General features: G+C 35.9%; 1 protein-coding gene across 1 annotated transcript in view; it reads right to left on the bottom strand.

Moving 5' to 3' along the window:
- The window catches only part of LOC126471255 (titin-like), a 164,014-nt gene that overhangs the window by 86,189 nt on the left and 59,302 nt on the right, over positions 1–18,523 (bottom strand). The window contains exons 10-18 of the mRNA XM_050099374.1: positions 9,829–9,879; positions 7,549–7,594; positions 7,354–7,425; positions 7,003–7,121; positions 6,098–6,156; positions 5,456–5,522; positions 5,278–5,352; positions 4,999–5,130; positions 4,680–4,822 (exon numbers count right to left, since the gene is read on the bottom strand). Coding sequence (XP_049955331.1) covers positions 4,680–4,822; positions 4,999–5,130; positions 5,278–5,352; positions 5,456–5,522; positions 6,098–6,156; positions 7,003–7,121; positions 7,354–7,425; positions 7,549–7,594; positions 9,829–9,879 — 764 coding nt within the window. The remainder of the gene's footprint in view (positions 1–4,679; positions 4,823–4,998; positions 5,131–5,277; positions 5,353–5,455; positions 5,523–6,097; positions 6,157–7,002; positions 7,122–7,353; positions 7,426–7,548; positions 7,595–9,828; positions 9,880–18,523) is intronic.

Genomic DNA, 18,523 nt, shown 5'->3' on the forward strand with positions numbered 1-18,523 from the left:
TAACAGCTATGTGGAAGTGACTGACAAGGGGTCCACTGTGGATTTTTGCTAGAAGAACGGGTCCATCAGCTAAAAAGCTTGAGAAGTACTGTATTAGATAAAGGGTTAAGTAATTTTCTCTCATGGCAGAAAGGGTATATAATTAACTGAAGAGGTTCCAGCCAAGAAGCCATCCTATAGATTATCACCACTGAGAATAAAAGTATTAAGAGAACTTTTGGAAAGTGTAATTCAACCATAATCACCACTGAGAATGAAAGTATTAAGAGAACATTTGGAAAGGATGTTAGAACTAAGTGTAATCCAACCATCTAAATCTGTATATACTGCTTCAATTATTTTGGTAACTAAATCGAAACATGAACACCACCTGGTAGCGGAATCCATGAATTAAATAAAAAGGTAGTATTGAAATCAGTGCCAATGCCAGATATGTATTCATGTTTAAGGTGGATTCAGGGAGCACAGGTGTTTACCACGTCAGATCTTAATCAAGCATATAACCAGTTACACCAGGAGAAAGGCTCAAAACCAGTTATAGCAGCAAGTAGGCCTGAAACTTATTTGAGTTTAATTGTATCCCTCTTGGAATGGCAACAGTTGATGCTGTCCTGATGCAGCTCACAGATGCCATGTTTTCTAATATAAAATTTAAGTATGTTCACTATTATCTCACCCCCCCCCCCCCCTCCACCCCTCACCCCAAGAACCATGGACCTTGCCATTGGTGGGAAGGCTTGTGTGCCTCAGCGATACAGACAGCCATACCATGGGTGTAACCACAACAGAGGGGTATCTGTTATGAGGTCAGACAAACATATGGTTCCTGAAGAGGGGCATCAGCCTTTTCAGTAGTCGCTGGGGCAACAGTCTGGATGACTGCAAATGACTGAAAGCATAGCAAAACAACAACCATAATTTTTCCCAAGGAAATGCAGCTTACTGTATGGTTAAATGATGATGGAATCCTCTTGTGTAAAATATCCTGGATGTAAAATAGTCCCCCAATCAGATCTCCAGGTGGGGACTTCTCAAGAGGATTTCACCACAAGAAACAAAACTAGTATTCTGCAGACAGGAGCGTGGAATGTTAGAACCATTAATAGGACAGGTAGTTTAGAAAATTTAAAAAGGGAAATGGACAGGTTAAAGTTAGATACAGTGCGAATTATTGAAGTTCAGTAGCAGGAGGAACAAGACTTCTGGTGAGGTGAATACGGGGTTGTAAATAGAAAATCGAATAGGGGTAATACAGGAGTAGGTTTAATAATGAATAAGAAAATAGGGATGCACGTAAATTACTATAGACAGCAAAGTGAATGGATTATTCTAGCCAAGCCAGACATGGAGCCCACACTCATCACAGAATTACAAGTTTATATGTCAATTAGCTCCAAAGGTGATGAAGAGATTGAAGAAATGTATGATGAAATCAAAGAAATTATTCAGATAGTTAAGGGAGACAAAAATTTAATAATGATGAGAGGCTGGAATTCGATGGTAGCAAAAGGAAGATAAGGAAGTATAGCAGTTGAATGAGGACTGGGAGGAGCAGCCTGGTAGAATTTTGCACAGAACATGATTTAATCATCACTAACACTTTGTTTAAGAATCATGAAAGAAGGTTGTACATGTGGAAGAGACCTGGAGGCACCAGAAGGTTTCAGACCAATTATATAATCGTAAGGCAGAGCTTTTTGAACAAGATTTTAAATTGTAAGACATTTCCAAGGGAAATTGTTGATTAAAACTGAAGAAATTGCAAAAAAGTAGGAAATTAAGGAGATGGGACCTGGATAAGTAGAAAGAATCAGAGATTGTTGATTTCAGGGGGAGCATTGGGCAATGCAAGAGCAAGGGAAAGGAATACAGTGGAACACAAACGAGTAGCTTTGAAAGACAAAATAGTGAAGACCACTGAGGATCAAAGAGGTAAAAAGTCAAGGCCTAGTAGAAATCCTTGGACAACACAGGGGATATTGAATTTAATTGGAAGAAAAAAATATAAAAATGCAGTAAATAAAACAGGCAAAAGGAAATATAAGTGCCTAAAAAATGAGATTTACAGGAAGTGCAAAATGGTGAAGAAGGAATGGCTAGAGGATAAATGTAAGGATTCAGAAGTATATATCACTAGGGGAAACATAGCTCCACCTACAGGAAAATTAAAGAGACCATTGGAGAAAAGAGAAGAAGCTTTAGGAATATCAAGAGCTCAGATAAAAAACCAGTACTACACAAAGAAGGAAAAGCTGAAAAGTTGAAGGAGTATATAGAGCATGGGAGATGTACTTGAGTGCGATATTTTAGATATGGAAGAGGACATATGTGAAGATGAGATGGGAGATATGGTAATACGAGAAGAGTTTGATAGAGCACTGAAAGACCTAAATCAAAATAAGGCCCCAGTAGTTGACAACATTCCATCAGAACTACTGATAGCCTTGGGAGAACCAGCCATGACAAAACTCTTCCATCTGATGCGCAAGATATATGAGACAGGCAAATACTCTCAGACTTCAGGAAGAATATAGTAATTCCAATTTCAAAGAAAGCAGGTGCTGCCAGGTGTGTGCATTAGTGAACTATCAGTTTAGTAAGTTATGGCTGCAAAATACTAATACGAATTCTTAAAAAAGACTGGAAAAACTGGTAGAAGCTGATATCTGGATTACAGAAAAATGCAGGAACATGCAAAGCAATACTGATGCTATGACTTCTGTTAGAAGAGAGCTTAAGGAAAGGCAAACCTATGTTTATAACATTTGCAGACTTAGAGAAAGCTTTTGACAGCAGAGATAAAATACAGGTAGAGAAAGGCTATTTACAACTTGTACAGAAACCAGACAGCAGTTATAAGAGTCGATGGCATGAAAGGAAAGCAAAGGTTGAGAGGAGACAGGGTTGTAGCCCATCCCTGATATCATTCGGTCTGTACATAGAGAAAGCCAATATACCAAAGGAAACCAAATAAAAATGTGGAGTAGGAATTAAAGTCCAGGAAAAAGAAATAAAAACTTTGAGGTTTGCTGATGAGTTTGTAATTCTGTCAGAGACAGCAAAAGGACTTGGAAGAACAGTTGAATGGAATGGACAGTGTATTGAAAGGAGGATATAAGATGAACATCGACATTAGCAAAACAAGGATAATGGAATATAGTCAAATTAAACCAGGTGATGTGAAGGTAATTAGATTAGGAAATGAGGCCCTTAAACTAGTAGATCAGTTTTGCTAGTTGGGTAGCAAAATAATTGATGATGCACAAAGTAGAGGAGATATAAAATGTAGACTGGTAAAGGCAAGAAAAGTGTTTCTGAAGAAGAGAAATTTGTTAATAATGAATATATATTTAAGTGTCAGGAAGTTTCTTCTGAAATGATTTGTATGGAGTGTAGCTATGTATGAAACATTGGATGCTGAATAGTTTGGGCAAGAAGAGAATAGAAGCTTTTGAAACGTGTTGTTACAGAAGAACGCTGAAGATTAGGTGGGTAAGATCATGTAACTAATGAGAAGGTAATGAATAGAAATGGGAAGAAAATAAGTTAGTGGCACAGACCATCTAGAAGAAAGGATCTGTTGATAGGACACATTATAAGACATCAAGGGATCACCGATTTCATACTGGAGGGTAGTGTAGGGGTAAAAATCATAGAGGGAGTCAAAGGGATGAATATAGTAAGCAGATTCAGAACGATATAGGTTGCAGCAGTTATTTGGAGGTGGAGAGGCTTGCACAGGATAGAGTAGCATGGACAGCTGCCTCAAACCAGCCTTCAGACTGAATACCACAACAAGAACAACAACCATTATCTTAACGGTCTTGGGGTACAGTAGCTCAGTCCAAGAACATAGCATATGCAGGAGGTTTTTGAATGATTAAGAAAAGCAGGGCTGACAGTCAATCCACAAGAGGTTATTTTTGCCTGTTCTATTAAGTTTCTTAGTGCACATAGTTTCATGTCAAGGAATGTATAGAAATTCAGAGAGAGTTGAAGTTATTAATCAATACCCAACTGCAGAATGTCAAGCAAGTTGCCAGATTTGTCAGCATGGCAATTTTTTTTTACTAAGTTCATTATTGGTTTTGCAGAGAAGGCACTGCTGTTTAACAAGTTACACTGAAAGGGATGTAAATTTCTATGGAGGCCTTCACCGGAAGCCACAGTTTTGGCATTAAAGCAAGCACAGCATCAGCCCTAGTATTAGAACTACCATACTTCAATGTGAAATTCATTCTTTAGATGGACGTATCAGCTCTAGGGATAGGAGCAGTTCTGTTGCAAGAGCAAGATGGGAATAAGAAGACAGTTGCCTAAATGTCAAGGAGATTAAACAAACTAGAAAAAAAGTATTCTATTTATGAATTGGAAACTCTGGCACTTTTGTTTGGCATTGAGAAGTTTTGATACTATCTCAAACATTGGAAGTTCATCCTGGAAACTGACATAACAACACCTTATTATTCTAAGCCAATGCATTAATAGAAACCTTTAATTTAGCCCTGACAGCCTATCACAGCAATGACCAAAGTGTATGGGACTGCTAGCTCCCTTGGTTAATTATGGTGTCCAACACATCACATCATGGAAATCATCAGTTCACACCCAAGAGTCTGCTCCTGGTCTACTGTATAGAAACGCCACCATGCAACTTATATAAAGTCTACTGATGTTGCCTGAGAAGAGAGATGCTCATCAGGTGATTGCACAATATTCAGGAAGTTCATAAGAAGGAAGCCATGAGCTGCACTGAGGTGAGAAAAGTCATGCGATAGCAATATGCATGTGCTGTTTGGCAGGACATGGACAATAGATGCAGCTTATGTCTGTTTAGAGAATAACAAAATTTGTTGTCTCTTTCTAATAATGAACTGTTTCAAATTGATGGTCTGATGTTCAAGTACAAAGATATATGTTATGGGAGAATCCAATGGCTGAGAGTGATGGGTTACACTAAGGATGCTACACTTGTTTTGATCATCATAGTTTACATACACTCAGATTTTAATGAAGTTGCTTTCACCAACTTGTTTTGTCCATCGTGTTTCTTAATCATGGATTTGATTATAGTATCTTTTAAATATTTCATTTTTAAACTCAATATGAATTGGATGTGGCTTGCTTCAACTTGTTTGTGTTATTTTATTATGGTACTATATTCATTTACATTTTATTTGCTGTGCTACATTACAGTTGTTTTGGTGGGTTGTCTGTTAAAATAAATCTGTAGTTTCTGTCCCAGTGGTCAATAAATATATGTGTTGTACTTTTAACCTGAACTCATCCAACCGATTCCAACCTTTAATCCTAAAGGCCCTACTGCACCTAATGGTACCAGAGACGCTTTAGCTTTATAGCAACAGACAGGTATATCAGAATGTATTTCACAATTTCAGTTTTTTTGTTAACTATTTTGCATATAACTTTTTAGTTTTTCTAATAATTTCAATACTCTTCATGGGAAATGTGTTGGTATTCATTTGACAAGTTCTGCAGGTTACTAAATGAGTGAATACCATCTATTATGTCAAATGCAAGAACATTGAACATATAATTTATGTATTAAATCACTGTTCTGTGTATGTAAAACATAAAAATGATTTATTTGTGTTCAAATTAATGCAAAGGGAAAGCAAATGAACAATATTTGTTGATATGCAGTATGTAAGAATAACTCTTGTTCCTTTACAAGAAGTCAATGTTGAATTGATACAGAACAGAATATTGTTCTACAGCAGTTCTAGGCACTGTTTACAAGCAGTACTAACTCAGTTTAGAATTCATGAAACCCAATAGCATGATGCATAGTGAAACACTATGGTATTCCAAATAACAATAAGGTTGTGGAGAACTTTAGTTTTTAAAAGAAGAGTGTTGGTTTCATGGAAAAAAAATAAAAGCTAGCTAACTACTACATCTCTAATAAATAAACAAAATCAGTTAAACTTGGAAATGTTATCCTAAATTTTACAGCTAGAAAAGTAGAAGAGAGAGATAAAATAAGAAGAAAATGTGTTGTCTGAGGAAACTTTGATAACATTCAATTCCTTGTTCAGTTTTTGTACACCTAAGTAAGCCATTCAAGTACATTTACTTCATCATCAACATCCACTAAATGTGACACCTTCATGAGGCCACTATTCTTTTCTGTCGCTTCAAAAGTGTATGTTATGGTGCAATTATATCTTTTGATGATGCTATGCAGTGGGGATATTTTGGGTTTGTGTCTTGATTTCCTTTGAATATATATTGTATGAAACCATTATCCCAAATTAGATGTACATCAATCTAGGTTTTCTTTTCCATATGGTGTCAGTCAGCAGCAGCTGCATGTTAATTTCTTTCAGTTCTGGATGCCTGTGAGACTCTTTATTTTGTCCACAACTGTACTGCATCTAATTTTTCTTTTTTCCACAACCACAGCTTAAAACATTCCAAATTTGATAAATTTCTACAATTTTTGTATGTTGGTTATTAGATTTATTTTATTTTTGATGAGTTGTTTGATTGTTGTAACTCTTCTTTTAATACCCATCAGACTTCTGTTAACATTTAGTTACTGTACTAATCAAGCAAGATAATTTATTAACTTGCTTCAGAATAACATATTCTGTCTTTCTTTTATTCTCATCTCTGCTGTCAATACATCTATCTTGTTTTTGCCCTTTGCTTATGGGTGTCCACAAGGTCAGTCAAAATTATTTACACACATATCTAGTGATTTTCTGAATCTTCTAATATTTCTCATCAAATCTAATGAAAATGGCTTGTTAACTATCTGTTTTTATTGATTTCACGTGGTTTATCATGGTTTCAATTGCACTTTCTATGAAAAAAATATAGGGTCAAAGAGAGAACAACCTTATATGACACCTCTTGTTGCCTTATTTTAGCTATGATAATATTGATTTCTGTATTCTAGCTTTTGTATAAACCAATCCCTCCAGTCTATTCCTATTTCTGTCAATGATCGAAGCTGTTTGTTGCAGCCCCCTCTACCAAAGCCTTTTCCAGCTGAATGCTGAATGAATATTACATATATATTATTTGTTGATTTTGACTCCTCCTTCTGAAATAAGCTGCTGTTATATTGGAGCTTTTCTTGTTTTATTTCTTTCCTAAATCGAAATTGGTCTTCATAAATTTTGCTTTTAACCTTTCTTTAAGAACTTTTAGTAGAACTGCTGAAGCATGGGATAATAATTTTAAAAATTTAAAGTATTTTATTTCTTAAGCATAGTAGTAGCTTTACTATTTACAAATTCTACCCGTAACATTCTGAAGATGATGAAAACACACAAAACTTTCTACAGTTGTTAAGTTACATTGTCTCCAACATTTTTTAATAACTGATGCAGGATATTATCTGTTTCAACTGTTTTTTTATTATCCACACTGTTTAAAGAGTTGGTGAACTCTGATCTGATAATTGGTAGTACTACAAATTCATTTTGCACACCTCTTCTGATACTTATGTAATCTGAAGCTTATCTAACACCTTCTCATCAATTAGTTCCTCAATACATTCCCTGTATTTGCTATTACTTTTTCAGATTCAAAGCTAATGCTCTATTTCTTGCCCAAACAAAGTCTACACAATCGTTAAAATTTATTTAACAAGGTTCTCCAGTGGTGCTTGATAAAACACAACAATAATATCAAAAAGGGAACACTTTCCACATTTTCTGTAACTGTTAGTGATAATCAAACACATTCCTAACACATTTAACCTCAAAACCTTAAAATTTACTTCACAATGGAGGTGGGAGGCTTTTCTATAAATTTCTCAGAACTAAATATAGATATTAGCACAAAAATACCATTTTAGCATTTACAGAAAAAAACAGTTCTTGATACTGTATTCCTTGCAAGCTCCCAATACCCACAAACTCATCAACATACACCTTTACATTCCATTGTGTGCCATCTTATTTCATTTCCACTGTCCTATGTGCTTTTAATTCAAATTACAGACAAACCGACTTATTACTCTCTGACTTAGTTGATAAATCTGATGAAAAAGGGAAACACACAAAATTATAGTACTTCTTTATGCTGGTACCAATATGAACTCATCAGCAATTGCAAAAACAGCTGCACTGTACCATATGTTGGCCAGATTTCAGATGGGCTTGCAAAAAGTTAAATTCTCACTATTACAGACTTCTGTTTTACAACAACAACATCACTAAATTGTATTCAATAGTAAAGATGCAATGAAATCTTTGACACAGTGTGGTGTGCATAAAATCACCTGTGAGCACAGTGGAAGTATGTAAAGTCAGATTCAGCCTTTGTGGAACATTTTTTAACAGAGACCACCCATACTTTGTACACTGTGTCATTTTACATATTGTTAAGAAAAGCAGAAAGATGATACTATTGAAATACTTGAAATCAAGAAACATATGACACAGAATGACAGTTTTCTTTCTCCATTCTGCTAAATTGAGTTTCAGTTACATGAATGTTAGATTCGTAAAATCAACTTCATGACTCATCTTTTATTAAATATAAAGATTTCAATACAGTGTACAAAAATGTGACAGCTTTCTTTGCAAACATTCCGTGTCGCATCATTTTATATATCTTGCCTAATAATTGTGTAAGCCATACAACATTCTTATCTGCTGTTGTGACATTCATTTGTCATCTTCTGATAGCTTAAGGTATCAAAAACTGATTTGTTACCAAATACATAATAGTTGCAAAATATGGAAAGCCTTTCATTTTTTGATACTGTAGTGATTTAATTTTAAGTATGTTTGCTTCTGCCAGGTCTTCTTCTTTCTTCCTAGTGATTTGTCTCATTTGCTTTTTTTTAATGTTATGTGGCTGTGTATTTTTATGCACTCTTAAATACAATTTTTTTTCCTAATACTAAAGGAGGGAAACTATGAGAGCAATAGTTCCGATATTATGGTTACAGATGCTAAGGGTGGAAGATTTGCTTTTAACAGATTGGAGCATGATGTAAAGGTTCATATACTGTCAAAAGTTGGTTTTTGAATCTTCAGAATATTCGGAATCAGAAACATGCATGCAACAGGGAATTATACACCCAAAAGACAACAAGAAATTATACATTCAAAAAACTTTATCAATATAATGATATCAGTATAAATAAACAAACCATTTAAGCAAAGAAAATTTAGAGCAAATGTATGAGTTCCAACTTTATATTACATGGGTTATAATGAACACTAGGAGACAGTTTATAATGTTGAAATGCTGCTGTGCCAACATGTGATTAGTAGTTTGTTATAAACATAAAATATACTCTGTTTTATCCACAAATAAATTACCTACTAGTATAAATTATTAGAAGGATAACATTTAAGCTATATTTCTAAAACCATTACGTATTACTTTAAAACATGTAACCAATTTTTAAGTGTTTCTACCCTCCTTTATTAGCTCATAAAATTACAAGAGCAGTTTGTAAACAATGTTAAAAAGCATCTGATCAGTTTATGTAAGACATTTCAATGCTAAAATAAAACCAGCAATTTTTTCTTATGACAGAAGAGATGGACAAATATGTTTTATGAATACTGAACATATGGGAAATTTAAATGACAAGTTTATAGGTGGTATCACACATTATAATAGACGAAAGTCTTTAATGGAAAGTAGTCAAAAGCGAAAAGCTTCAGTAAATGCCATTGTTAATATTGTGCAGAGAGACTATTAAAATATTAAAAGTAATGATGGGAGTTTTCCACAGGCCACAGAAAAAATTGCTATATGGGACTATATTTTTATATTTATCAATCATACTGGCTCTCCATTTACAAATGAATTAAAATATAATGTTTGTCTCACCTGCTGGTTTATCTTGCTCTTGCTTTTTTCCCTGAGATACATCCCTTTTGTCTGAAACAGAATGAAAAGTCATATTAATTATCTTTTTCAATGAAAATAAAAAATTAGCACAACAAATAGGTTTTGTAAAAAGTACAGTATTTACAATTTACATTTCAAATACAATTATATTTTTGTTAACACTGAATTTACAAAAGACCACAGTTTAAACATTAAAGCCATAACTAACTGTGTCTATAGCAATAATACTATAAAATAATGAAACAAGGAAGTATACCAATAGTCTTTATGGAGAATTTCACTTATAAATAACAAGGGAATTTACACCTACGATAAAGTATATCGAACAAGTGTGTGGCCTGCAGTATCAAGTGAATGTAGTGTGCTCTCTCTTCTCTCTTCATATATATGTGTTTGAATGCTGAATTACAGTGCTCAACATTTTGTGGCTAGTCTTTTCTTAAATGTTGATGTGAAGTTCAATTGCCTTACATCTAATGGACATGTAATAATTTTAATTGTTTTGTTTAATTGCTTCAGTTACAGTAACATTGTGATAGTTGAAATTTACACCATTTGATCACAAGCTTAGATTAATAATATGAAACAAATTTATGTTGTGTGGCAGTAAATAATTTTTCTTGTCTCACAAAACAAGTAATTTACTGATCTATAGACATTAGGAATGTGTAACATGTCCCTGCCAGTAAGTCTCTGCAGGAGCTGCTAATAAGTTATTACATTTGATTCCTACAGAAGATTGCATCAAATGTTCCTACATTCCTAACTTAAACCACTTAGTGATTGTGGAATGTACCTAACAGAGTTCTTGAATGTTTTGCAACAGTTTGTTAAAATTTATCTTTAGAGTGTTATTCCACAGTTATAAGTGACATTTTCAAAGTTCTTCTTTTGCACCCTAATAATTTTATCTGTTTCCTTCTTACCAAACTGAGAGATTTTCCAATTACAGCATGTTTTCCTGTTATACCAGTTATTCCAAGCTTTCTATTTTGTCCAAGTTTTTACTTATTTAAAGAAACATTCAAAATTTAGATTTGAAAATTTGACCCTACTAAATTGTTTATGACTGACACATAATTAGAAAACACTCAATTTCTTCCTTGTAAAAAAATGTTGTATTCCCTGAAAAATGTACAGTCAAAAAGTTATCTGTATCAAAAATTATTGAACTTGAGAAAATTGATAACTTAAACCATCAACTGATCAAAATTACAGAGTTGTAGTATTGCAGTGCTGGTTTTCTGTTTCCAAAAATGTATACTTTTATGATAATAACATGTTAGTTAATGAGATATTTCAATTAGAAAATTTTAGTTTCCAGAAAATTCTTGGCAGGCTTTGTGAAAGTCCAAGGTTAAAAGTGCACATCCAAAATTCTGCTTGTAAAATAAAAAAACCTGTTTATCATGATGTTTTGAGGATATTTGACCAATTGTTAATCAAAATTATTTTGCTCCCTAATGTATGTATGTATGTCTACTTTTCACCATTGAGTATCAACCATGCCAAGGTCTGAAGTCAGCACTGTGTGCAGTCAGTAGTAAAAACTCAGTCCATGCTGAGCTACCTTAGTATATAGTTACTTCTATTAGGCAGCTGTTGAGCACTGGCAATATAGCATTGGTACTTGTTAAATTTTGCCATACTCCTCAAAGTCTTTGGGGTTTTCTGATCTGTTGTGTTATAAGCATGAAGTTTACTACACAAAATCTGATCACCAACAAATTGGGGCATTGGTAATAAATATGCATAAACATGTGAACATCTACTTTGATGGTGTTGCATAAAGTTATTTAAAAATTTCTCATAGCACCTAGCAGCCAACAACTGAACTTTAGAAGAAGAGGACGACTTAAGAGGTGTCCATCTATTCTGATAGGTCAGTAAGCTTCCAAGTTGACTGGATACCATATAGACTTTCTTCTGTTGTATTTCCCCGACAACAGATAACTCAAAGTTAGCTCTGTCAACTGCAAAAAGTCAGAAGTTGCAACTAATACTGTATGCCAGGTCAAGAGTAGTTTTATTATATTTCCCTGAGGAACATCTGCAGTTGCTTCTATGCCTCAAGATGACTTTTCTTCTAAGATAACAGGCTTTATGCTGATTTTAAAATCAACACACCACCCATAATTTAGGCTATAACTCTAATAAAAATGTGTTACCTGTATGTGGTACAGCATCAGGAGCAGTTTGACAGCCAAGGAAACTTCAAATACGTGTGGTTCCCACAACTTGTGTCTTTTAAAATATCACAAGTGAGGACCAAGAAATGGGTCTCATACAACCAAAGTTTTTGGAGTAAATTGTAATTGTCATGAAGAAGGAAAGTTATCATATAAATCAACTATTTCCATAACTATATAGAAGATAGAGCTCTTCAAGGACTTATCTTACCCAATAAATTTAGTAAAAATATGAAATGACTGCAGAAAATTTAATTCAAAAATGGTACAGTACATTTCACCTGTGGATTTATGTAACAAAAACTGCCAAATCAGAGTGTTTTAATAATTAAGCAGTACTATCATAATTTAGTGTAATGGGTAACAGTTAAGCTGAAAACAGGAAGTTAGGAGGGTTGAAGATGTTACACTGAACAGAAATTAAGAATATATTGGCTTTAAAATAATTTCAGTCTGTTTCAGTAATCAGAAAAAACATATCTATTTTTGGCATAATCAGAGTTGAAGGATACAGCATATTACACAAGGAGTACTGCACAGAACAAGAGAACCATGGGAAAAAAAACAAGATATGTGAGAAGACATAGAATGAAGCAACGTGTTGGGCGAGACCAAGGGTCATAACTGGGAATGGAGAATGAGGTAGCTAGTATAATCCACTACTACTTCTCTTCATGGATTAGGCTTTAAGTGTGTTCCATCTACACAAATTATATGCCCATCTCTTCTGATGACTTCTCATATAACTTTTACCTGAAATGTTATAACCTAATGCTGAAGCATTGTGCTGTCCATCTTCTGCACATGTTCTTATGAGATATTCTGGAATTTACTCATCTATGTTACTTGATTCTACTTTCAACTAATGTAGCATCTCTTTATTTGTTGTGTGGCTGGTTCTTGAGCAGCAGCCAATTCATCTCAGAAACTTCAATTCTAGACATTGTAGACTACGTGAAGTACTTTTTGTACATATCCTGTATTATTTTTCATGAAAATTTTTTATAAAATATTATTCTTGTTCCCTGTCTGGTCTTAGTTTATAATGTTTTATAAATGATATATATGACAGATCCCCAGTTATGACTCTTGGTCTCATACAACACATTGCTTCATTCTAAGTTTTCTCACATATCTTGTTTTTTTCCCATGGTTCTCTTGCTCTGTGCAGTACTCTTTCTGTAATATGCTGTATCCTTCGACTCTGATTATGCCAAAAATAGATGTGTTTTTTCTGATTACTGAAACAGACTGAAATGGTTTTAAAGCCAATATATTCTTAATTTCTGTTCAGTGTAACATGTTCAACAATAGTAACTTCCAGTTTTCAGCTTAACTGTTACCCATTACACTAAATTATGACAGTACTGCTTAATTATTAAAACACATATCTCATCAAAGGCAGGGCTACCTATGAAACCAGTCACGTGATCTATAAGCTAAGCTGCAACCACTGTGCTGCATTCTACGTGGGCATGACAACCAACAAGCTGTCTGTACACATGAATGGCCACCAAAAAACTGTGGCCAAGAAATAACTAGACCATCCTGTTGCTGAACACACTGCCGAATACAACATTCTTCATTTCAATTACTGCTTCATAGCCAGTGCCACCTTGATCCTTCCCACCAACACCAACTTTTCTGAACTGCACAGGTGGGAACTCTCCCTGCAATATATCTATGACCCCATAACCATCCTGACCTAAATCTTTGTTAGTCATTTTCCTTACCCATCAGTCCTTCCCTGTTCCCATTCTAGCACTACACAGCCATCTATTCCATCTAAGCACACGCAGTCTCTTTATTTCTCTTGTTTTCCAATACCTCAACTCACCCCGCACCATCCGTCTGACCACCCAACTGCAGCTAGCTGTCCTACCCTCTCTCCACCTCATCCCTGTATGCTCCCACAAGCAGCACTTTACTGTCCCCCACCCTTACCCTGTTATCTCTCTACCTGCTTGCCCCAGCCTCCTCCTTACCCTCACCAACCGGTTGCCTCTCCCATCAAGTGCTGCTGCTCGCACTGTGACCTCAGCAGCTAAAGACTGTGATCATGTGTGTGTGAAATGTATTTGTGTGAGTGTGTGTGGTGTCTATTTCTGACAAAGGCCTTGTTGGCCAAAGGCTCACTTTCTGACAGTCTTTTTGCTGTGCCTATAAATGACAGCATAATCTACAGACAAACTAAGAGGATGCTCAGATCGTCCCCTAAATCATTTATATAAATTAATAATAGCAGAGTGCCTCTAACAGTTTCTTGGGGAACCTCTGATATCACTTGTTTCACTGGATGACTTTCTGCCAATTACTACAAACATTGACCCTTCTGAGAGGAAATCACAAATCCCATCACACAAATAAGATGATACTCCAAAAGCACTGCTTGTAAGGAAAAGTGTCAAAAGCCTTTCATAAACCCAGAAATATGGAGCAATTTGAGATCCTCTCTCAACAACACTTATTACTTCGTATGAATATAGAGGCAGTTGTGTTTCACAAGAATGATATTTTCTGAATCCATGCCTTCTTATGTGTCAATATATCACTTTCTTCAAGGTATTTCACAGTTTTGAAATACAGTATATGTTTCAAAATCCTACTGTACATCGATGTCACTACTGGAGGAAAAAAATATCAGTAAAGACCTTACCATCTGTGAGCAAGGTGATGCTTAGTATTTTTTGGGATGGACATGATTGTTATGCTACCATGTTATGCTTGAAAGGGGCAAACCATTATAGGAGTATACTACTATAATCTCTTGATGAGGTTACTTGTGACAGAAAAGTCACAGAGTCATAGCAAACTGTCCAATGGGGTACCCTAGTATATTCTGGGCAAGGCACACTATGCCTCACCTCCAGTCCACCCAATTCTCCTGACATGGCACATAGTAACTAGTTCTTTTTCTTTTCTTGGATGACGAAATCATTGTATGGCAGGCATTTCCAGAATGACAATGATGTGATTGTTGAGGTGGAACATTTTCTCAGTAGCCAAAATGCAGACTTCTACAATCAAGGATCCATCAAGTCATCCACAATTCAGAAGTATGTATCACATTGAAGGGTGAATATGTAGAGCTGTACTGACACCATCACCAAGTTTCATGGTCATTTATTTTTTCATGGTGATAGTTAAAACTTTATGTCTACTCCTCATATGAAATAAAAGTTTTGTGTAATTACTACAGTTTCTGAAAGTCATATCAATAAAAGTACAGCTATTTTCATGCAGCAACGGCCTTGCTGCAGTGGATACGCCGGTTCCCGTGAGATCACTGAATTTAAGCACTGTTGGGTGTGGCCGGCACTTGGATGGGTGATCATTTGAGCTGCAATGCACTGTTGCCATTTTTCAGGGTGCACTCAGCCTTGTGATGTCAATTGAGGAGCTACTTGACCGAACAGTGGTGGCTCCGGTCAAAGAAAACCATCATAATGACTGGGAGAGCGGTGTACTGACCGCACCCCCTCCTATCTGCATCCTCAAATGGGGATGACATGGTGGTTGGATGGTCCTGGTGGTCCACTTGTGGCCTGAAGACGGAGTGCTTTATTTTTTATGGGGAAGAAACAAATCCAGTGGAGGTGGGCATTACAAAACAATACTCTGCAATATCACCTTTCGTATATCTATAAGTGGCTTATCTTTTGATACTGAGGGCAATGAAGACCTAAAGATTACCGCAAACATACAACTGAGATTTTGGGAAAATATACAATAAGAAAATAAATATCTCCAAAACAAATGTAATGGCTTCTGAAAGAAGATATAATTAAGCTGTAAATTAATAATGGAAATAACATCACAGAAAGATGTATTTATATATTTAGGGGATAATATCACCATGACTGGATACAACAAAGGATAATGATATCCCAATATAATGGTCTTTACCTTACGAAAAGCCTTATTGAATCATATGTGTGAAATATGTAGAAGATCAGACTCCACGGTAGTGGTTCTACAGTTTCAATGAAAATGCTACAGGAATGTGCGGGGTGGTGAAATGTCCGAAAACTCTTCTAATGTCTAATGGAAATGATGCACATACCAGAACCATTAAATATTCACTGTGAAATGTCTTTATTGTGATTTATTTAGTGACTACTGTGCAGCTTTTCCATGATGCCCTCAAAAAGACTAAAAAAGCTGGTTGAACAATTCATTAATTAATTTCCTCTGTCTGTCTGCTCTTTGTAGGAGATATGTGTAACAAAATGTGTCCCAGTATTATCTACGTATTTGTGGCTTGTCACCTATCTTTCTAACAGTTAGCTTCAGGATATAATGCCTCCTTCACCTAATAAACTAGTATCCAAATGTTAAGCATAAACTGGGAAAAGGGAAACTGGAAACAAAAAATGAACAATCACTCTAAATAACAATCAAACTAAAAGGAAAAGAGTATTTTCTCCATTATCTAGGCATGTGAGTCAATGATAACTTTCAAAACAGTGCATTAGTTCCATAATGTTTTAGTTCTGTTTGCATTTCCATAATGAGCAGCTTGTAGTCTCTTTGTGACATTTACAATGTAATGTGACAAATACACTGTCTAGTTGTTCACAATGGATCCTTAGACTCCTCGAAATGGCCAGATACGGACAGCAGCCTTAGCAGTGTCATGCACCAGAGAGTGTACTTTAAGTGGAGAGCTGATGGTGCACAAACATATGAAGTATCTGTAGAAGGCCATTAAAAAGTCAGCTCAGGATAATCATTCCACAATAGAACAAATATGTCATATTAACTGCATCACAGAATCCCACGACGTTTGCGCCCTGAAAAACCGTTTGTTGACCAGCTTATCCGTGTGATAAACATCGAGCAGAGTGGGTCCTGCTGTGTGCCTCCTACAAGAGAGCAAGCTGCGACACACTTGTGTCCTGCCGGTGGCCACTCTTCGGGCACTATTTGCTACAACAGGCACAAGTGCCTGCAAGCCAAACACTGATTTGCACTCATCTCGCATGTTGGTAAATATTCTGGGCAACAACAGCAACAGGCTGATTGTTTGTCCACAGAGTCTCTGGTAGCTGCCCCAAGTGGTGCCAAGTCCACTGGCAGCAGAGTGCATTTTCACAACCACAGCATTGGGATCACGAGCACTATTTTCCTACGGCACGTCGTGTGCTTGCCAGCAGCTCGTGCTGTATCTGTGCACTGCAACAGTATTTAAACTGGTGCTCGACCGCGGATTGGGAGTTTGGTCTCAGCTATGAGCTGCATCCACAGCCTATCGATCAGCGTTTTGCTACGAAATCACTTTCAGACAGTCACTGCGCAATATTTATCTTTATCGAGCAATGCAGTGTTAATCTTCTAATCCCTACCGAGCTTAGGGCTGTGACTTTACTTTGTTAGACATTGGCTATATGCCAGGTACTAATTGTGGTAGTAATGCCTGAACATTCTGAGTGAATCTGGACTTGAACTTTTTGATAACTCAGTTTGACCTTCAGCCACTTAACAATTACTTGTCTTCTATTATTGGGTCTCAAAGCTACATCTTCTGTACCTTGGCCATCATCAGTTATTTTGCTGCTCAAATAGTACAACTCATCTGCTACTTTTGGTGTCCTATTTCTTAACCTAACTCCTTCAGCATTAATTGATTTAATCTGACTACATTCGATTACCCTTATTTTACTTTTATTGATGTTCATTTTATTTTCAGGGCCCTATCCATTCTGTTCAACTGCTCTTCCAAGTCCTTTGCCATCTCTGACACAATTGCAATGGCCTCTCATTGAACTTCAATTCCCATTTCAAATTTATCTTTGGCTTCCTTCATGGCTTTCTCAATGTACAGATTGAATAACATTGGGGAAAGGCTACAACTCTGTCTCATGCCCTTCTCAACCACTGCTTACCTTTCATGTCTTTCAACTCTTACAACTGCAGTCTCAGTTCTGTACAAGTTGTAAATAAACTTATGCTTCTGGTATTTTATACCTGCTCAATTCAGAATTTCAAAGAATGTATTCCAGTCAACACTGCAACAGCTTTCTCTGCTTCTACAAAGCTATAAATATAGGTCTCACATTGTTCACCCTACCTTCTAGGATATGACATAGGGTCAATATTGCCTTCCATATTCCTTCATTTCTAAGGAACCAAAATTGACCTTCACCAAGGTCATCTTCTATCAGTTTCTCCATCCTTTGGTAAGTGGTTGTGCCAATATTCTGCAATCATGACTTATTAAACTAAAGGTTTGGCAGTATCCACACCTGTCAGCACCTGCCTTCTTTGTAATTGGAATTATTACCTTCTCCCTGAAGTATGAGGGTATTTCTGAAGTCTCATACATCATGCACACCATCTCTAATAGTTCTGTCATGGCTGGCTCTCCCACGGATGTCAACAGTAATGAGTGAACGTCACCTACTCCTGTCGCCTCATTTCCATGTAGGTCTTTCAGTCAAATTTTTCTCACAGTATCATATCTCCCATCTCACCTCCATCTACTT

This window comes from Schistocerca serialis, chromosome 3 (assembly GCF_023864345.2).
Source record: "Schistocerca serialis cubense isolate TAMUIC-IGC-003099 chromosome 3, iqSchSeri2.2, whole genome shotgun sequence".
NCBI classification, from domain to species: Eukaryota; Metazoa; Arthropoda; class Insecta; order Orthoptera; family Acrididae; genus Schistocerca; species Schistocerca serialis.